Source organism: Amblyraja radiata, chromosome 38 (genome assembly GCF_010909765.2).
Source record: "Amblyraja radiata isolate CabotCenter1 chromosome 38, sAmbRad1.1.pri, whole genome shotgun sequence".
Taxonomy (NCBI): domain Eukaryota; kingdom Metazoa; phylum Chordata; class Chondrichthyes; order Rajiformes; family Rajidae; genus Amblyraja; species Amblyraja radiata.
The window spans coordinates 6071741-6094558 of NC_045993.1; the positions used below are offsets into that span (position 1 = coordinate 6071741).

At 42.1% G+C, this 22818-nt stretch overlaps 1 protein-coding gene across 2 annotated transcripts; it reads left to right on the forward strand.

Annotated features, from left to right (window-relative positions):
* The first annotated feature begins 149 nt into the window (after window positions 1-149).
* On the forward strand, window positions 150-21591 carry xpnpep3 (X-prolyl aminopeptidase 3). Of its 2 annotated transcripts, XM_033013458.1 has the most exons (10): window positions 150-345; window positions 8000-8116; window positions 9647-10054; window positions 10781-10983; window positions 12623-12685; window positions 13381-13494; window positions 15552-15637; window positions 16853-17033; window positions 18757-18877; window positions 20762-21591. In XM_033013458.1, the coding sequence occupies exons 1-10, from the start codon at window positions 288-290 to the stop codon at window positions 20923-20925; spliced, it is 1515 nt and encodes a 504-aa protein (XP_032869349.1). In that variant the 5' UTR covers window positions 150-287; the 3' UTR covers window positions 20926-21591. The 2 variants fall into 2 exon arrangements, with proteins under 2 accessions (XP_032869349.1, XP_032869351.1); XM_033013460.1 differs by lacking the exon at window positions 12623-12685.
* Window positions 21592-22818: the final 1227 nt, after the last annotated feature.

A 22818-nucleotide genomic window follows, 5' to 3' on the forward strand; every position in this document is an offset into this window, starting at 1 on the left:
GCACCACCGGATTTTTTTTTAATGTATTTTAATAACCGGCAGCGACGCGGACGCCCACTAGGTGGCTCCTGGCCGTTGACCTTCCAGCCCGCCAATGGTTAATGAGCATTACGTCACCCCTCACCAATGGGCGGGGGCAACGTCACGGGGAGCGCGCCTGCGGTTGAGAAGGACCGGGCGGAGGGGATCCTCGCCCAATGACAGGGAAGAACAAACATGGAGAACCCGCGGAGATTTGATCCCGATTTCTAGATCTAACGAGTTATAAATGAAGGCGCGGATTGATAATGATTCCCCAAACTGTCAGAAACATCAGTTCTGCTGTAAAGACTCTCAGGATTCAAGGTCAGAGTCTGAACCTCCCTCCAAGTCCTTTGTGGATAACATGGGGTGATTTGGGAGCGCACTGTTGTATGGAAGCCTCGGTGTTAAATGGGCAAAGTGTCTCTGTTAAAATCGACCCTCGTAAACTAAACAACCCTTGACGAATGTCACCAGCTGTGACTTTACTCAGTTCTATCATCTTTGTCCCTCTCAGTCTGAAGAAGGGTCTCGACCCGAAACATCACAAAACGACTCTGGAACCTTTCAAGAGAGAGCTAGATATGCTGGCTGCTCTTGAAAAGGAGGCGCGGTCGTCTTTCTTACAGTTTGGCTTTCTTCCCAACCAATTGTTCAAGCGCTTTTGATTGCAACATGCGCCTTAATTTAGTTCAACAAAGAAACTGACAAGTTACTGAAGAATCTTAAAAATAGCGGAGTCAGTGGATATGGGGAGAAGGCAGGAATGGGGTACTGATTGGGGATGATCAGCCATGATCACATTGAATGGCGGTGCCGGCTCGAAGGGCCGAATGGCCTACTCCTGCACCTATTGTCTATTGTCACCCACTGCTTCTCTCCAGAGATGCTGCCTGACCCGCTGAGTACCACTCTACGAGCTAATTCAAGAGTTCTCCCTAGTTTCCCCTGATTCGAACTCGGAGAATTATGGTAATAGGGTGATTTCACGAAAGGTCACTGGAGCGTAGCTCCGCACCCACGTGACCGAAAATATTAACTGGAGTACATGCGTCACTTCCGGTACATGTTAGTGAATGGGAAAACACGCACTTTCACACCCGTTAAAAACATCGAAAACGGCCCGTGTTTGAGCTGCAATTAACTGTGCCAGTCGGGGTGACCGTGAGGAACAGCTACCTAAATTTACAGTCCAAAAAAAAGATAGAAACTAAGGTAAATTCAAGAGGGAGCTGAAGGTGTCAAAACAGCGGAAGTGCTAGCGGACATTTGCCGTGGAGATTTAAAGATCGAAAATATCGGGAATTATCGCGTTTGCTCGCTGCATTTCATCAAAAGTAAGGCATTATTGACGTTTTATCTTTATTCATTTGTTATATGAAAAGTATTAAAAGTTAAAAATCCGTCAGTAAAATTGCAGAATCGCCCATGGTTCTCAGGTGGGTTTTAACATGCAAAATGAAAATGATTCTGAAGCTCCATTTACCATTTAAATAATCGTAAACTATCAATGCGTTTTGAAATAAATTTTACTGAGATGCAAGCTAAGGAATGGGAACGCCATGCACGTGCAACAAGAAGAGAGTATTAAAGCAGATTTGGTTGCAGCTCAAGCATCTATAGGGTGATTTCACGAAAGGTCACTGGAGCGTAAATCCCCACTCACGTGACCGAAAATTTTAACTGGGGGACAAGCGTCACTTCCGGTACATGTTAGTGGATGGGAAAACACACACTTTCACACCCGTTAAAAACATCGAAAACGGCCCGGTTTTGAGCTGCAATTTACGGAGCCGGTCGGGGTGACCGTGAGGAACAGCAACCTAAATTTACAGTCCAAAAAAAAGATAGAAACTAAGGTAAATACAAGAGCGAGCTGAAGGTGTAAATAAGGCGGAAGTGCTAGCGGACTTTTTTCTTGGAGATTTAAAGATCGAAAATATCGGGAATTATCGCGTTTGCTCGCTGCATTTCATCAAAAGTAAGGCATTATTGACGTTTTATCTTTATTCATTTGTTATATGAAAAGTATTAAAAGTTAAAAATCCGTCAGTAAAATTGCAGAATCGCCCATGGTTCTCAGGTGGGTTTTAACATGCAAAATGAAAATGATTCTGAAGCTCCATTTACCATTTAAATAATCGTAAACTATCAATGCGTTTTGAAATAAATTTTACTGAGATGCAAGCTAAGGAATGGGAACGCCATGCACGTGCAACAAGAAGAGAGTATTAAAGCAGATTTGGTTGCAGCTCAAGCATCTATAGGGTGATTTCACGAAAGGTCACTGGAGCGTAAATCCCCACTCACGTGACCGAAAATTTTAACTGGGGGACAAGCGTCACTTCCGGTACATGTTAGTGGATGGGAAAACACACACTTTCACACCCGTTAAAAACATCGAAAACGGCCCGGTTTTGAGCTGCAATTTACGGAGCCGGTCGGGGTGACCGTGAGGAACAGCAACCTAAATTTACAGTCCAAAAAAAAGATAGAAACTAAGGTAAATACAAGAGCGAGCTGAAGGTGTAAATAAGGCGGAAGTGCTAGCGGACTTTTTTCTTGGAGATTTAAAGATCCAAAATATCGGGAATTATCGCGTTTGCTCGCTGCATTTCATCAAAAGTGGCATTATTGACTTTGTTATCTTTATTCATTTGTTATATGAAAAGCATTAAAAGTTAGAAACCCGTCAATAAAATTGCAAAATCGCCCATGGTTCTCAGGTGGGTTTTAACATGCAAAATGAACACGCTTCTGAAGCTCCATTTACCATTTAAATAATCGTAAGCTTGCATCTCAGTAAAATTGATTTCCAAACGCATTGATAGTTTACGATTATTTAAATGGTAAATGGAGCTTCAGAAGCGTGTTCATTTTGCATGTTAAAACCCACCTGAGAACCATGGGCGATTTTGCAATTTTACTGACGGGTTTCTAACTTTTAATACTTTTCATCTAACAAATGAATAAAGATAAAAAGTCAATAATGCCACTTTTGATGAAATGCAGCGAGCAAACGCGATAATTCCCGATATTTTGGATCTTTAAATCTCCAAGAAAAAAGTCCGCTAGCACTTCCGCCTTATTTACACCTTCAGCTCGCTCTTGTATTTACCTTAGTTTCTATCTTTTTTTTGGACTGTAAATTTAGGTAGCTGTTCCTCACGGTCACCCCGACCGGCTCCGTAAATTGCAGCTCAAAACCTGGCCGTTTTCGATGTTTTTAACGGGTGTGAAAGTGCGTGTTTTCCCATCCACTAACATGTACCGGAAGTGACGCTTGTCCCCCAGTTAAAATTTTCGGTCACGTGAGTGGGGATTTACGCTCCAGTGACCTTTCGTGAAATCACCCTATAGCTCTGCAAGTTGATGGCGTTCTTGTGCACATTGTCTATCCTGCTCACAGTGGGTGCCCAAGCAGGATTGTTGACATCATTCCATGCTGCAGGCTTGTCTGTTATTAGATGATAAATAAATGAATAACTAGTTTGGGTGATTGTGCAGGCTTTAAACAAGAAACATTGAGAAATATATTTTGGCAAATAATAAAATGTCCTGCTTTTGTCCAACTAACAGCTGACAATTATCCCATTTATCAATTTATTTCAAAACGCATTGATAGTTTACGATTATTTAAATGGTAAATGGAGCTTCAGAAGCATTTTCATTTTGCATGTTAAAACCCACCTGAGAACCATGGGCGATTTTGCAATTTTACTGACGGATTTTTAACTTTTAATACTTTTCATATAACAAATGAATAAAGATAAAACGTCAATAATGCCTTACTTTTGATGAAATGCAGCGAGCAAACGCGATAATTCCCGATATTTTCGATCTTTAAATCTCCACGGCAAATGTCCGCTAGCACTTCTGCTGTTTTGACACCTTCAGCTCCCTCTTGAATTTACCTTAGCTTCTATCTTTTTTTTGGACTGTAAATTTAGGTAGCTGTTCCTCACGGTCACCCCGACTGGTACAGTTAATTGCAGCTCAAAAACGGGCCGTTTTCGATGTTTTTAACGGGTGTGAAAGTGCGTGTTTTCCCATTCACTAACATGTACCGGAAGTGACGCATGTACTCCAGTTAAAATTTTCGGTCACGTGGGTGCGGATCTACGCTCCAGTGACCTTTCGTGAAATCACCCTATTGTCTATTGTCACCCACTGCTTCTCTCCAGAGATGCTGCCTGACCCGCTGAGTACCACTCTACGAGCTAATTCATGAGTTCTCCCTAGTTTCCCCTGATTCGAACTCGGAGAATTACGGTAATAGCCGCTCGTGGGTCATCAGGGCTCTCGTGGACATTTTTCAGCATGTTGAAAAATCTACACGAGCTTACCGCGTTTCCCGAGTACCTGCCGTTAGCGTTACGACCCGTTAAGAGACGTCCCGAGCTCCAACTTACCCGCAACGTACATTCTACGTGCTTACCACGAGTTTTATTTTTTTTTAAACTCGGGAGAGCTCTTGGGTAAACTCGTATAGTGGGACAGGCTCATTACTCCAGCATTTTGTCCACCAGCTTTCTACCAGTTAATCTGTCCTGTTCTTCATCCTCAGACTGTTTGTGTTCTTTCCACACTCTCTGCATCTTAAAGAAGGGTCTAGGGTTTACCTGGATCGAGGGAGCTCCAGTATTTTCAACATGTGGATTGGATTTTGGATTATTTTTTTCTTTTTCTTTGTAATCAACACCAAAATATGGTCACTGCATTTATGGGTAGTGCAAAATAATTTAACTGTGCATACGTGAAAATAAAGAACCATTGAATGCTGCACTGTGAAGTAGTTGATTGAACCACTGGAGATGCAAGGAACTGCGGATGCTGGGATTTCGAGTAAAACAAAGTGCTGGATGAACTCAGTGTGTCAGGCAGCACCTGTGGGGGGAATGGATAGGTGACGTTTTGGGTCAGGACAGTTCTTCAGAACTGATAGAATCTCGACTGCAGCATCCGTGCTTCATCCTGAATTCGGCTGCTGTCTGTGTGGCGTTTGCACGTTCTTCCTGTGAAGGTGTGGATTTCCTCCTGCAACACAAAGAGGGATGGGTGGTCATTAAATTGCCTCTGCTGTGTAGATGAACAGTAGAGTCTGGGGGGTAACTCATGGAGATGTTGGGGAAATAGTGCCAAAATGTTGCCTGTCCATTCCCTCCATAGATGCTGCCCAACTCACTAAGTTCCTTTAGCACTAAGTTTTGCTCAAGATTCCGGCACCTGCCGTTCCATTTGATTTTAGCTAATGGGGAACATTAATAAGGGATGGGACTGCTCCCTGGCTTAGCATACATTTGAGACTTCATCACAGGGCTTCACACTATGTCATAAGGCAATACAGTAACGATGGCTAAAACAGCTTATATCCTCCTTCATGGCCTGTGATTGTGGAAAAAAGAGACTTCTAAACATTAAAAGTTCTGATGGAGAGTGCTTGACCTAAAATGGTGATTCTATTTATTTCTATAGATACTGCCTGACCTACTGAGATTGTTCAGCGTTCTCTGTATTAATCTTAAGAATTAAAGTTCTCATTACTTTCTCTAAGTAGACTGCCATGCTAGTTAAATACTGCTAACGCAGAAGATAATATGGTCCAAAAGCAAAATCTTGCAGATGCTGAAAATACTCAGAGTCAAACAACATCTGTGGAGTGAGAAACAATGTTTCAGGTTATTGGATTTTGATCAGAACTCGGAAAAATTAGAGCGAGAACAAGTTTTAAGATTGGAGAGTATGCGAATGATCAGACGGTGAGGAACAGGAGAGATGAACTGGTAAAAAGGTGATGGAGCAGAGTGTAAGAGGGTGGTGCAGGAGTAAGTCACAACTGGCGACATTTATCAAGAGAAGAGGCTGTGAAAGCATGTCTTGGTAGAAACCTGATCAGAAAGGACAAGGAAAATTTAATCTAGGGTTTTCACCAGGTGATTTGGATGCGATCTTAAAATGAATACATGTTTTTTTCAATTTAATATGTAATTTACAATGTCATCTGCTCTTACTATTTCCCTACTTATTGTAGGCTTTTAAAAAAAGAAAAGTTTTGTAAAAAATATTGTTCAGATTATTGCCATGTTGAATATGGGATTATGTTATGGGATATGGGATATGATGATATCCATTTTGCTGGACCAACAGAGGTCACGTAATACACACAGTACACCTCAGACCCACCCCTCCCGTGTCTCTAAAGCACTTTGACCTGCTAGAACCTTAATTAAAACAAATATTAAATATAAATTAATTTTACATCAAAATTTGCTTTTCTTGCATGGGCAGCCTGGCGCCAGTTAAAAAGTTGCCCTCATAGTCCAAATTAGGGTCGGATCGGTGGCCGCCTACCACCTAATGTGGACCTCCGAGAAGAGGTCAATGGTCCGCGTGGTGGGCCGAGATTCCAGCCTGCAATGTCGTCCATGGAAATTGGCTATGGGAACGGATCTGCCGGCTCTGGTCGGGTGAGAGTTCCAGAGACCCAGCCATAGGGAGCAAAATTGACCTGCTGATCGGCCATGAAAGTCCCGATGAACCTCAGATAGGCCTCCTCACCCAACCTAAGCATCACCTAAGGGGGGGTATTTAAATGTGCGCTCTCATAATTTTGTCTGGATTAACGGAAGTGCCGGCAATCCATTGCTGGAAAATCAGTGATGGATTTGTACCAGAGACACTCAAAATACTTGCATCAAAAATTACTGTAAGGAAGAATAATATAGTATCAAAAGTGGCATACCTCTCTAGAACTTCAGTGTAATCAATTGTTCCTTGAATGCAACATTTGTATTATTATTATTTAATCTTGATAGTTCAGGGTTTTGCGTTAGTGACAGTGACGTAACAGACATACCCCCATCCATATAAACGGGACTGAGGTGGAGCGCGTCTCCAACTACAAATTCCTCGGGGTACACATCTCGGAGGATCTGTCCTGGTCCCTCAATACCACCAAACTGATCAAAAAGGCGCAGCAGTGCCTTTACTTCCTGAGGAGGCTCAAGAAAGCTCACCTGTCCCCCCAGATCCTGACCAACTTTTACCGCTGTACAATTGAAAGCATCCTGACCACCTGCTTCACGGTATGGTACAGCAGTTGCACCGCAGCGGATAGGAAGGCACTACAACGGGTGGTGAAAACCGCTCAGCACATCATCGGTGCCCCGCTCCCTGCCATGGATGCCCTCCACCGAAAACGGTGTCTGAAACGGGCCAGGAAGATCATCAAGGACCCCTCTCACCCTAACCATGGACTGTTTGCCCTCCTCCCATCAGGGAGGCGGTACAGGAGCCTCAGGTCTCGAACTAGCAGGATGAGGAACAGCTTTTTCAACAACACACTTACATTGCTGAACTCGGAGTCTCGTCGCTAGATATCTTTGGTCTCTCCATCCGCATTGTTAGCCAGTACTCTTCTTACTCTAATGTATGCTTGTTCTGTTTTTTTTTTTTAATTCCTATCTTGCACTATGACTATGACCAGACGCTAAACTGCATTTCGTTGTACCTATACTTGTATCTGTGCAATGACAATAAAGTTGAATTGAATTGAATTGAAGATGTCTAAGTCCTTTTGGTGTAGTGCTACCTATCAGGCATGTTCCCCCCCCACATCCCAAAGACAAACTGATTCAGTCAATCTAAAGAAAGGTCCTAACCTGAAATGTTGGGACCCTTCCTGCTTCCTCTCTCTGACGGGAGACCCTCTCTCACAGCTCCACCTCTGTGAATTAATCAGAAGGGTCCAAACCTGAAATGTCACCTCTCCATGTTCTCCAAAGATGCTGCCTGACCCACTGAGTAACACCAGCACTTTGTCTTTTTTTTTTAGTAAACCAGCAATTCCTTGTTTCTAAAATAAATTCAGTTATTATGTTGGTAGGACTAGTACACATGTACACAGTGTGAACATACAATCACTGAAACTAATCATTTTAACCTGGATTTAATAACTCTTTATATTTTCTCTCCTTAGGATGTATAAACTGTCTCTACAAGAGATTTTCCATCATGCCATCTGGGCAGAAGAGTCTCCCCACTCGCTATCTTGGGCAGCCCAGTCCATTTACACACCCCCATCTCCTCAAGACAGGTTAGTAAAAGATTGTGACATGATTATTCTGATGTCGGGATTTTCAAACCAACATAATCGGACAAGGATAGTTCTCTGTGTACTTGTGCTGTTTCATTGCTGATTTCAAAGTTGTGGCCTTGAGGTTTGGATGAAACATATACTGTAAATAATTAGAATAGTAACATCTGCTGGATAGTAAGGTTGGATGCCTTTATTTATTTCTCTGGGGGATCTGAGCATCAATGGCAAGGCTAGCATTTGTTGCCCTTCCCTAATTGTCTTACAGAGGGTAGTAGTGAGCCACCTCTTGACCTGCTGCAGTTGTGATGAAGGTATTCCCACAGCAACCGGAAATATATTGCTTTTCTTTCAGCATCGCTGGATCCAAATCCTGGAACTCCCTACCTAATTCCAAGTGAACGTATAGCAACCTTGGAGGAGAACCTGCAGTTTGTAGCTATTCTTGTGTTATTAAAGTTATTATTGGTGCTAGAGTTTCTGGATTTGGAAGGTGTTTCCAGAGTAGCGTCAGCAGGTAACTGCAGGGCATTTTGCAGTTGGTACTTACTGTAGCCACTATGCACTGGTGGTGGAAAGATTGAGCATTTAGAATAATGGTTAGGGTGGTGGCCAAGTGGATTTAAGATGTACGTTAGCAAGGATCTATCTGGAAAGCTTAAAGGCACAATTTGAACATGGCCTCTGCATGTTCTACATTTTCAATGAAATTATCTGCAATTGAGGAGGTTATTGGAACTTGCACATTTTTAAGCTTATAATTGAACTTTCGTCTTTAGGCTTGTAGAGGATGTGATTTTACAATGTAGCCCTAAGTACCTTGAGGATGTCAGTGCCTTAGAACATGAGATGACAGGAAAAATATTTAAATGCGTGATTATAGTCTTGGTGACATTATCTTTTACTTTTGCTGTTTGCCTTGAGTAGTCTATTCCCAATTAGCGATAAGTTATTTAGTTTTAATACGGGTATTGGTTTAAAATACCATTGTTAGCCAAATTGTGGGACTATAAGTATTTCTTTAGTTCTCAATCTCAGAGGATACATCTGCACCTTAGAATTGTCCACAATTCAATATTTAATAAGATAGAATAAACCTGTGGAGACCACAATCAGTCTGAAGAAACTTCACCCATTCCTTCTCTCCAGAGATGCTGCCTGTCCCAGTGAGTTACTCCAGCATTTTGTGTCTACCTTCGATTTAAGCTAGCATCTGCAGTTCTTTCTTACACGAGACCACAATCATGATTGACGTTAGAAGATTCAAACTCACATTTTTTTTAATGAAATTGGGAAATTTATTTTAAAAGAGGAAAGCACTTGCTATAGTACAATGTAGCATCTCTCATATTAGAGAGCTGCAGTGAAGGATGGTTTATAGAAATATGAAAAATGAAGTTGATCTTTTGACAAAACTGTCCGTATTGACATTTATGTTTTATACAAGCTTGCTCTCATTCTGTGCTGAGTGCAGCAGCACGTTATGGTCAATTAAAGAGAGTTACTGGGGTGTTTTTGCTTCATTTACAGGTGAGGTCACTCCTGGGTTGACACAGATAGAATATGCACTGCGTCGGCACAAACTGCTAAGCCTCGTCCAGAAAGAAGCCGAGACCCTAGGATCTTCTGACCACGCCATTATTCTGCTGTCCCACCCCACATACTACATGACGAATGACATCCCATTTTCATTCCACCAGAACACAAACTTCCTCTACCTCTGTGGCTTTCAAGAACCAGACAGCATTCTGCTGCTCCACACTATCCCGGGAATGAGCCTGCCTTCCCATAAAGCCGTCCTTTTTGTGCCAAGGAGGAACAAAAACCAAGAGCTATGGGATGGCCCACGATCTGGGGTAGATGGTGCTGTTGCCCTGACAGGAGTGGATGAGGCCTATAATATGGCAGAATTCAGACAATATTTGCAACAGTTCAAAGGTTGGTAACATCTAACTTTCACACTTGGACAGTAGTGCTGGAAGGTGATTTGATGGTTTCATGCACCAAAGCCACAGAAATTGATCAATGGAAAATAGAACTCTTACACGTTTAGATATCTGTTATGCTGCTGATGCCTAAAGCAATCTAACATTGTTAATCTAGCTTTGTAAATTCATTTGTAGCACAGACGGAAGAGAACCTTTGCAAGGAGATTTAGCTTAAAATCCACACCCTCCTAGCTGACAGCAGCTCAGAATAGCAGTGGGTTCTACTGATTTCCAGTTAACTCTGCATTAAAGTATACAATGTTCCAGTATGGATTGAAACCTGCAAACATTTGACCATCTGTCTTGGTATGGGGATGTAAAAAGGTGCAGCACGAAGTAGTTGTTTCAGCTCATTGGGTCTACATCGACCATCAAACCACTCATTTGCACTAATCTCATTTTTACGTAATTGTATAATTTGATGTCAAATTATGTTTGATAGGAATCAGTGGAAGGTCTAATATTTAATCATGTCATACAGCACCGGAGGAAACAATTGAGTCTATGGCAGCCCTTTGGTAGAGTAAATCCAGTTATTTCCATTGATTGACTTTCCTCATCTCTTTTCCTGCAGATTCTTCTTCCAAATATTTATCCCAATTTTCTTGATGTGAATGCAAGTCACACTACTGACTGATGAATTTTGCCCACCTCCCCCTCTCCGTCTCTCATTTAGATGAAGGGTGCACGCTGTGGTATGACAATGAGCCACCTGTCCACTCAGTGTTACATTCAGACTATCTGCAGCCCTTTGTAGATATGAAGACTAAGAGCAAGAATGTAGTCAAACCGGTGCGGGTTCTTGTCCAGTATCTGCGACTTATCAAGTCAGACACGGAGATTGAACTCATGAAGATGGCTGCAAAGATCACCTCAGAGGTAGGTTGAGTTGGAGACATTGACAGACTGGGATTGCAGTGATGGTGTTTTTGTTAAAGGGAAAACAGGATGTTTTATCTAAACTTAATAGTTCCCTCAAAAGGGGAGGCCAGAATTGAGAGTCAGACGGTTAATAGGATTGGGAATTTCATATATTTAGGAGAGCGAGGAAAGTGTGCAAATTATAATACGATAAATTGTGGTGCCAAATGGATGAGTTCATTTGAAGGAAAGCTAAATAAATACCTGGAAGGAAGTGAGAAATTGTATTCATGCTAATGAGAAGCTCTTCTGGGTCATTAATGCCAGCAAAGATGAGTTGGCTGAATGGACTCATGCCATGCTTGAAATACTAGATAACAAAGCTGAAGGTAAGGCCTCCTGTATAGAATAGAAACAAGAAACAGCAGATGCTGGGTTTACCTGAAAAATGTTACAAAGTCCAGGAGTAACTCAGCGGGTCAGGCAGCATCCTCGGCGAACATGAATAGGTGACATTTCGGGTTGGGACCTTTCTTCAGACTTCTGAAGAAGGATCCTGACAGAAACGTCTCCTATCCATGTTCTCTAGAGAAGCTGCCTGACCTGCTGAGTTACTCCAGGACTTTTTGCCTTTTTTTTCTCCAGTATAGAGTGTTCTTCTTCACTCAGTCTCAGTCTCAGTCAATTATGTAGTGCCACACTCCACAATTGTAACAACAACTCCACCTGTGATTCCCTCTCACCTGACTCTCAGTCTGAAGAAGGGTCTCGACCCGAATCGTCACCCATTCCTTTTATCCAGAGATGCTGCCTATCCCGCTGAGTTTCCCCTGCATTTTGTGACTATCTTCGGTGTAAACCAGCATTTGCAGTTCCTCCCTACACATTCACCTCAGCAACGATCTACTATGGACTTTGCTTCTAGTTGCACTATATATTTTGTTTTTGTACAGTTATGGACAGAGATTAATTTATTGTATTATCGATTACGGTATATTTATTTGTGTTTTTGTTTTAACGGACCTGTAAAGCTACAGAGAGTAAGAATTTGATTGTTCCGTTCCCGTTACATATGACCATTAACCCTCTTGACACTCATATAAATTCCAATCTTGATGTGTCTGCCTAGCCCTGTGTCTCCCTGAGTAAATACTGTAGCCTGAGCATCAAGTTGTTTCACAAAGCTTGCAGATAATTAAAGAACTAATACAAAGCTCTGTACACTCTGGAGTTTAGAAGGATGAGAGGGAATCTCATTGAAACATATAAGATTGTTAAGGGCTTGGACACGCTAGAGGCAGGAAACATGTTCCCGATGTTGGGGGCGTCCAGAACCCGGGGCCACAGTTTAAGAATAAGGAGTAAGCCATTTAGAACGGAGACGAGGGAACAATTTTTCTCACAGAGAGTGGTGAATCTGTGGAATTCTCTGCCTCAGAGGGTGGTGGAGGCAGGTTCTCTGGATGCTTTCAAGAGAGAGCCAGATAGGGCTCTTAAAAATAGCAGAGTCAGGGGATATGGGGAGAAGGCAGGAACGGGGTACTGATTGGGGATGATCAGCCATGATCACATTGAATGGCGGTGCTGGCTTGAAGGGCCAAATGGCCTACTCCTGCATCTATTGTCTATTGTCTAAAGCTCTTTTTTTTTTTTTCAGGCAATGAGCAGCACAATGTTTTCAACCACATCTCCAGTTAATGAATCCTATCTTTGTGCAAAGGTGAGGAACAACATTTCAGACTAGATACTGTTTTGATCTGCAGCAGTCAAGTGTACATGGGTTGACTGTAAATGAGAATCGGTCATCAAAACATTTAATATAGTTCAGGCACCCATTTCGCAGACCCTAGCAGATAGAGGTTTTATATTAATCATCTTTCTGCTGTTTTACATACCTGTACATGTTTTTGTCTGTCAAATATTTTTCCAGTTTCCTTTTGAAAGTTACCATTTAATTCGATTCCATTTTCCATAAAATAACCAGTTTAAAACTTTAAAGTAATAATAGGTTCTGATTATAGAAATAATAGGTATTCTGATGACATTCTTGAGGTTAACGTTTGACTCCTGGCATTTTAAGATTTATTCTTAAATATAGCTATTGATGTTAAGAGTTTTATCAGAAGTATTGGACACAATTCCTAACCTGCAGTCTTTTAAAGTCTCTGATATTCTTCAGTTATTATCCATAAGCTCCTGCCCTGTTGTGTCATATATGCACTTATGTATGCACTGTTTGAATTGGCACTGTGATTATTTTAATTAAGAGAATGCAATCCTATTCTCAATTAGTTGTTTTGTAGTTTGGATGCTAATGTGTACAGATAACTTATTCGGTTTCTGTATAAGGCAAATTAAATGCATTGAAGGACGTTCTTTCCTTGCTTATGATTGCACAACGTTTCTACATTGCAGTTTGACTTTGAGTGCCGAGCTCGAGGAGCAGATCTCCTGGCCTATCCTCCCGTTGTAGCTGGTGGCAATCGTTGCAATACTCTGCACTATGTGAAAAATAACCAGCTGGTTCAGGTAATGATGTAGTAAATGTTGATAAAGAAGAGATTTATGTGCACTCTCCACTGATTGATACGTATGCATGGAGATCCCTCTGTGACTATTCATCTGGCTCTTAGGATGGCAACCCTCATCAGCAGTCTGCTTGATGTACAACTGTCCTTTGAAGTGACTTGAATTTTCTCATGTATATTCATTTTGGTTGTTTCTGTTAATCCAAAAATCCCTTGATTTTTTGTTGATCTCTCATTATGTTCCCTGAAATCTCTCGTCGCCTGTGCTTTTGATCTCCTAAATATCTCATGCGGCTTAGTGTGAAACTTTATTTGACAATGCTCCTGTTTAAGTGCCCAGGGACGTGTTATGGAGTTAAATAAAATTGTATTCTTTGTTATTGAACTGGACAGCCTGTGGTTATCATAAAGCAGAGACAGAATTGCCTACAAATGCTTCAATGTGCTCAGCTAAGATCTGGAGGTGAAAGAGTTAGTTACAAGAGAATGAGCAAGAATGTGCTGGGATAAATATCCTGGCTAACTGTTTCTTATCCTCCTGGCATGACTTTCAATCCAACCTGAAATAAGTGAATTATCATGATCTAGCCCGCGTTTCTGAAAACCCATCTCATTAGTTCTCTGAGAAAGAATATTTTATTTTTCATATTTTTATCCAACATTGGGAGGAATCACTTGGTCCTTCAAGTCTTTGCCAGCTCTCAGAGGATTCTCATCAGCTACACTCCCCATTCATTCCCCTGTAACATATTTGCACTGGCGTCTGTCAACCTCCCCCGGTTCTCATGTCACCTACATACATTAGCGGGACGTTACAGTAGTCAATTTATCTGCCAACCGACACATTCTTGGGCGGTGGGAGCACCTGGAAGAGAGACACATGGCCACACAGAGTACACACAAACTTCACACTGATACCAACAGAGGTCAGAGACACACCTGGGTGACTGAAGCTATGTAAGAGCACCATGTAACTGTTGTCCAACTGTGCCACCCATATAGTGCTGTCATACTGACCAGAGATGCCATAAATCTCAGCTCCCCTCAGTTGCAATGGTAATATAATGCTGCATTTAACCTCTGTAGTTAGGAAACAATTAAATGCAGGTAAGATTCCTGCATTCCAGCAACCTTGTCACCATTTTGGGTGTAAACAATATAATTTTCCTTGAAGTTGTCCATCAAAGTAACCGATAATTATTGTCACATCATGAAGATACTGGAAGATGTCAGCCGGCCCTCTATATTTACCAGAGTAAAGAGATGTTTGAAAGTAAAAAGGAGTGTCCTGAAGTTACAGAGGGGAGGGTATTACTAGTTTCCCCATCTCTTGCTGCTAATTGCCACACCATCAATAGAAAGTCATCAAAGCAGGGCACATTTTCATAAGATGTGATCAACTAGCTAAAAACAGATGGTGAAAATCAAAAATTAAAACTGAAAATGTTGACCCAGCGACATCCCTGGAGAGAGAAACAGAGTTAACGTTTCAAAACTAGTGGATTGAAATTAACTAGGTGTGGGCATCTAATCAGGACCAGGCTGTTCAGGAATTATGTCGGAAGGCATTTCTAAATCTACAGGGCGAGGAAATCTGCAACTCTCGTCCCCAGAAATAGTTTTGAGGCTGGGGAGAAAATGTCAGCACTGAGACTACTTGTTCGTGTTGCACTGGGATGTTCAGAGTGTTGGAGCCAGAGCAGAGAGGTGAAGCTTAGATACAAATCAGAGGCACAACGGCTTACTCTTCTTTCTCTGCTAACCTTCAGATTCAGGGACAGTTTCTTCCCAGCTGTTTTCAGGCAACTGAACCATCTACCAACAACTAGAAAGCAGTCAGTCCTGAGCTACTATCTACCTCATTGGAGACCCTCAGACTATCTTTAATTGGACTTTATCTTGCAGTAATCGTTATTCCCTTTATCATGTATCTATACATTTTGGATGGCTCGATTGTAATCATGTATTGTCTTTCCGCTGACAACAAAAGCTTTTCACTGTACCTCGGTACACGTGACAATGAACTAAACTAACCCATTTACTCCATTATTTCGCCAGGATGGGGAACTGGTTTTGTTGGATGGAGGGTGTGAATATTCTGGCTATGTCAGTGATGTCACTCGAACCTGGCCTGTTAACGGAAGGTAAGACACAGAGGTTGAATTTGCTCCAGGCCATGTGTTTCTTAAATTGCCCCGTTTTGTTCTCTTTCTTTCCAAAATGGTTAACTCACACCAGGTATGTTTCAGTAAGCCTCGCCGATCCTTGTTCTCCAAATAATAAGAGATATTGTACTGACCAAATGGACACAGTGCATGAAACAGTAGGATAAAAGTCAAGGCTGCTGTGCACTTTGGAGGAGTGGGCATTGGTTGTCCTTTTCAGCAGGAAAGTATTGAGTGACATGAAGCAAAATGATGAGAGCTGCAGAAGTACAAAATGATGTGCTTCAAATGGCTCACTACAAAACTCACATCAGTCTGTTTATTGTGGAATTTAAAAGCTCACAAAAATAGCAACTTTCATCATGGGACAAGTCTTCTTCTTAAAAGCCAGTAGGTCAGCTCAGATCTCAAGTTTAAAACTGCTAAACACAGGCTGAAGCAAATCCTCCCACTTCATTTAAGTGTCAACTGATGGAAACTTGTGCTGAGCCAAATGAGGTATCGCCAACTCCCTCAAATTTCCCCTGCCTTAGGGTACGCATTTGATTAGGAATAATCGGTTTCCAGGATAAGGGTAAATAAACCTTTTCAATTCAGTTAATTTAAATACATTTAATTGCATGTGCATTATATATTTTTAAATCTATTAAAATACTTTTGATTTTGAAAGCTGGTCAATCTCAGTGACTTTTTGCCAGCTAGTGAGCCTGGGATTGGGGGCTTCACCAGGTATCAAACAAGTGCTGGAAGTAGACCCAGCCATTTGGACTTGCAGAGACACAGTACAATGCTGGGCATTACAATCAGTTCTGACAATGCCTTCCTGTGAAGTATTGAATTTAAGATCACTCTGGAAGATCCGAGGGTATGTGACCAGCAAGCTTGGAGGACTTGCCATTCGGTCCAACCTACATGGTGAGACTGCGGAATAGTCAAGGGGAAAATGGCATTGCGACATTATGAAGAACTGGAAAAATGTACGATAGAGGAAGGAAGATGAAAGGGTGCATGGGGGCTGGAGGAATTTCACATAGAGCATAAACACTGCTCAAGCCACTGGTCCTCTGTTGTGAAATTTCAGCAATTCTAATCCTAATAACTCCAATTCTAATTCTAATATGTCACACAAATGTCTGATGTTAGCCTTGCTCTTTCCTGCAAGAAAGTACTAAGTAGCTTATTGCTTTGCTGCAGATTTACAACACCTCAGTCTGAGCTGTATCAGGCCATCCTTGATGTTCAAAAGTCCTGCCTGAGTCTCTGCGTTCCTGGGATCAGTCTGGAGAACATCTATGCTTTCATGTTGAATCATCTGGGACAGAAGCTGAAGGACGTGGGAGTTCTGCAGGAGAAATGCCAGCATGATATTTACAAGGTTAGTTACAAAGCCAGACAAATATAAATCTATAAGCTGCACTGACATGGCTACAATTGGGTTATCAAGCATTTGGCAGGCAAGCGGACTGGTTTAAAAATGAGAACCAAACTCTATTCCTGTGAGTTTATGTGTAGCAAGATTACCATTTCATAAGTGGACAAAAATGCTGGAGAAACTCAGCGGGTGAGGCAGCATCTATGGAGCGAAGGAATAGGTGGCGTTTCGGGTCTAGACCCTTCTTCAGACTTCTTACCATTTCATAATTCTTCAAACCTTTTTTTTAACCTTCTCTGCACATGGCACAAACCAAACCAGTTGTTTTGGTACTTCGAAGAATAGTGGGGCATTTTAGCCCCAAGGGCACTGCATCCTTGTGCCAAATCAACTTGAAGCCATGTAGTTTCCTGTCCAGGCTGAAATCCATATTAATCTGAAGTCCTGACCCGAAACCTCACCTATCCCTTTTCTCACAGATGCTGCCTGACCCGCTGAGTTACCCCTGCACTTTGGGTCTTTCTTTGGTATAAACCAGTATCTGCACTTCTTTGTTTCTACATCACAGGATATTGGTCCGGAGAAGGAACTACGGGTGAATTCTCCATTAGAAATTACAGGACATTCCAGGTGATTTTCTCAGGAAGATGGCAGTGCAGTTGACATGCTCCAAAGTGATGTACACAGCAAGTACACTTGACTTGCAAGCAGTTAACATGCTCCAAAGTGATGTACACAGCAAGTACACTTGACTTGCAAGCAGTTGACTTGCTCCAAAGTGATGTACAGAGCAGTCGCCAGCAGAAACACAAAACAAATTGATTATTGTTGAGAGTAAAAATAGAAACAAATTCCTATTGAGTATTTACTGTTTTAATTTTTAATCCTTAACATTTATATATTTTCTTGTATATACAGTACTCTGGAGAATGTTCACAGGAACAGGCAATGAGGCCTAACTAGTCCTTGCCAGCCCTCTCATTCCCTCCTTTCTGTAAGCAGATTGAAAATTGCTCAACTTGTTATCCTATGATTTCCTCTATTCTACTGTTTTTTAGTGACCCCAGTTTGCTAATTCTGGGAGCATAAAAATATAGTACGGCGAGGCCATTCAGCCCAACATGCCTATGGCAGATCTTCCATCTCAATACAACTTATTGTGCTCTCCATATCCCATAATATCATGTGTATCTAGAAATCTAGCTGTCATTGTTCTGACCTTCCCAGCCTTCTATGTTCACTATTGTCTGAGTGAAGGAATTTCTCCCCATCTCAGTATGTGCATACTTGTGTGCACACACTTCTACTTTTATGTCATTGAGTTGTCTTTTTGTATATTTTTTAAAACCAAACTTAATGCATATTGACATAATGGTGATTGAGTCGGCACAGTAGGGCAGCGGTAGAGTTGGTGCCTCACAGCGCCAGAAACCCGGGTTCGATCCTGACTGCGGTTGCTGTCTGTATGGAATTTGTACATTCTCCCTGTGACCACGTGGATTTTCTCCGGATGCTCTTGTTTCCGCCCACATTCCACAGACGTACAGGTTTGTAGGTTAATTGGCTTCAGTAAAAACTGTAAATTGTTCCAGTGTGTAGAATAATGTTAGTGTATGGGGTTGATTGATGGTGGGACTCTGTGGGACAAAGGACCTGTTAACGTGATGTATCTCCAAAGTAAACTGAAGTAAAGTAATCAAAGTAACTTTGTGTCCTGATTCTCTAGACTGTTCGCAGGTACTGCCCGCACCATGTAGGACATTACTTGGGGATGGATGTCCATGACACACCAGATATCTCACGGTCTATAGCCCTGCAGCCTGGCATGGTGGTGACCATCGAACCTGGTAAGCAAGCAGAGGATAATAATACTGAAATTTAACTCGCACAAGCTCATTAATTTCAAGGAAGTTTTGCAAACTGTCGTGAGCTAAGTTTTAGCCGAGATTCAGATAGTCAGATTATAGATGTTTAAATCGTCAAGTTCACATTGTTTTACAGCAAATACATCTATTTGTCCATCTTGTCCATCACTCTTATCTGCTGGACTATTTCTCAGACACTATCCACAGAGCCTGTTTTTAAAATGTATGACATCCACAAACCATAGAGTGTCTATAGTAAACAGCAGAGTGTTACTAAGCATGATTAAGAATTGAATTGAATTGAATTGAATTGAATATACCTTTAATAATCCTTTACAGGAAATTACAGTGCCACGACAGCTTCAAGACAGACATAACACCACACATTTCCTCAAATGGCTTCCATACTTAACAAGTTAAAATACAAGTTAAAATACAATTAATTTTTAAAAAGTGCAGTTATTTATGCGCATTATATAACCTTATAGCAGCTGGTAAACAGGACTTCCTATGTCTCTCAGTTTTGCACATTGGTGCAATCAGCCTCTGACTGAAGATGCTGCTCTTGATCTTCTCCCCATTACTCTGGTGTTCTAATCGGATCAATATCATACTCAGTAGCACACAAAAAGAGTGGTATGAAAAGCACACCAGGCTCCTAGAGACTCTGACCTCCAATGTGGCCTCCTCTATACTAGAGAAACCGATTAGATGATTGCTTTGGGGAGCATGTGCACTCAGCCCACAGGAGTGACCCTGGGCTTGTGGTAGCCTGGTATATTAATTCACCACCCACTCCCACTCCGACCTCTCTGTATGTTGCCTTCTACCCTGTTATGAGGCCAAACAAAAGCTGGAGGAACAACGCCACATTTTTCTTCTGGGCACATTATAAGACTCAAGATTGAATTCCCTAACTTCAGATAACCTGTTCTTTCTTTCTATTTGTATCAGGACTGGCCATTTTCACCTTCCATTCCTCTTCCTTCACTTTTCTTTTTGCATTTATGTAGCGTGACTTCACATCTCAATCAGCCAGACTATACAACATCAACCTGACTTCTCAACATTAGCAACACATTACGCAGACAAAGGAGCTTAACTTTTAGTTCAAACCTGAAATGTCACCTATTCATGTACTCCAGAGATGTCGCCTGACCCATTGAGTCCAAATCCGACCTTTCTGTCTTGGGTTTCCTCCATGGCCAGAGTGAGGACCACCATAAATTGGAGGTGCAGCACCTTATATTTCGCTTGGGCAGTTTACACCCCAGCGGTATGACCATTGACTTCTCCTTCCCTTCTCAGGTCTCCCTCAGCCCACTGTCTCCGCCTCTTCCTTTCTTCTTCCCGCCCCCCCCCCCCCCCACCCTCACAACAGTCTGAAGAAGGGTCTCAACCCGAAACATTGCCTATTTCCATCGCTCCATAGATGCTGCCTCACCCGCTGAATTTCTCCAGCATTTTTGTCTACCTTCGATTTTCCAGCATCTGCAGTCCCTTCTTAAACACTGAGTTACTCCAGCGCTTTGTGTCTTTTTTTTGTAAACCACGTCTGCATTTCCGTGTGCCTAAAAGAGCTTAACTACCTGTTCAATGGCTGTCCATTCTTTCATCCTATTACTGACATTCTCTTTGCAATCACCTGTGAACCTCCCCACCTTCCCTCTCATGAACTCCCACCTCCAACCTTCCAGGAAAATGCCTTCACAATCCAACAGTTGCTATGAACTTAGGTAATTGGTGATATATCTTCCTACATGCTCCAGGATAGCCACCAGTCACCTACCACTGCGAGTACTTGAAAGCTTACCCTTGGCTGTATTTCTGTTAAATTTCCTTTTGATATAATTGTTCCCATTGCAGGAATATATATCCCAGAAAATGACACCTCTGCTCATCCAAGGTTTCGGGGAATTGGAATTCGGATTGAGGACGATGTGTTGATAATGGATGAGGAGCCGGTTATTCTTTCTGCTGACTGCCCGAACGAATTGCCAGAAGTAGAAAAGATCCTGAACTATCATTAACAAGCAAATCCTGAAAACCTCATCAATTCATATTATAATGCGGGAAGTGACAGAGAAAGGTCACAAATGAATCCAACACCTTTGCTCAGTTAATGATGGCTCTGTGTGTAAGAATGTCACCACCTTATAGTCTGGTCTGTCCAAATGTGTAAAACCACAGTAATATATACACTGCAAGTTGGAATTCCAAGCACTCATGTATTGTCTGAAGGTAGGAGCAATGTTTGAAATGGATAGGAAAGGAACCATTGCACCTGCCCCGTAAAAGCAAAGGAGTCTCGAAATTCCCAGTAACCGCTGTCTACCAGTGAGCATCCTTTTTTTTCCAGGGAACTGGACCACTATAATGTGAACCGATCAGGAAAGTGTCCATGTATAGACTGTGAATGATAAAGTGATCAGGCAAAGGTGGATGATAAAGCTTCTCGACTCTTATGTGGAGTAACCTTGCCTCGAATTAGTGTCAGATGTCAGCTGGCACAAGAAGATTGACATCAATCGACTCTTCAGGAAAAGTTATTGTTATGTAAAGACCTTCGATAACAATTCACTGATAATATTGTTTCCATGAATGTCTGAACTTACCGAATGTTTAAATATAAAGAACCCAACTAAGCAGGTACTGGAAATCTGAAATACAAACCATAAAATGCAGGAAATATTCCATGTCTGTGATGTTACAATTTGTACACTTTTCCTGTGACCACGTAGGTTTTCTCTGGGTGCTCCAGTTTCTTTCCACATCCCAAAGGCGTGCAGGTTTGTCAGTTCATTAGCCTATCCATGTTCTCCAGAGATGCTGCCTGAACCGATGAGTTACTCCAGTATTTTGTGCCTTCCTTTCTATACTAATGTTAAACTCAAGCATGTGAGACCTTATTTTATGAAATAACCTTTCCATGATATCTCAACAAATGTCTTTTGAAGATGCAGTTGTACCACATTTTTGTTCTGTCTTGACTTACTTGCAACTTACGTCAACTAACAGGTTGATAAGTGGCAACTGACATTCATGCCACAAAAGGAGGGGGGGTCAGGCAATGGCCATCTCCAACAAGAAATAGGATGCAGCCCAGACCATCACACAAACCAACCTCTCTTCCATTGACCCCATTTATACCTCACGCTGCCTTGGCAAGACAAGCAGCATAATCAAGGATGAGACCCGGCACCCTGGCCAATTCCACTCCCTTCCACCATCGGGCATAAGGCCATAAGTAATAGGAGCAGAATTAGGCCATTCGGCCTATCAAGTCCACTCTGCCATACAATCATGACTGATCTATCTCTCCCTCATAACCCCATTCTCCGACCTTCTCCCCATAACCCCTTCTATACATAAAAGGTATAGAAGTGTGAAAACACACACCTCCAGATTCAGGGATGGTATCTTCCCAGCAGTTATCAGGCAACAGAATCATACCACAACTAGAGAGCAGTCCTGAACTAATAGCTACCTCATTGGTGACCCTTGTACTATCTTTGATCGGACTTTATTGGCTTTGTCTTGCACCAAACGTTATTCCCTTATAATGCATAGGAAATAACTTATCAATTATCAGTAGACTGTATTCGGAGGAGGAGCCATCTTGGGGAACAGCTGCTAACCAGCAGCCGTCCGTTTAATTCATTTTTTTTTCCAGTTTTTAGTTAGTCCTGTTCGTCGTTTTTTCGGAGAAATTGACTTCTTATTGTGGGGGGAAGGAGGTAACCTTACTTCTAGGTCCCTACCTGGTCGGTGAGGCAGCTTTTTCTCTGGGCTGCCCGTCGACCTGTCCTCGTGGCCTACCAGCGGGCTTGGAGCGCCGTTACCTGGTGGGGACCGCCCAGCACCTCGGCTTCGGTGGTGGCACAGCGCTGGAGCGCCATCTGTGGGGGATTCATCCACTGTGG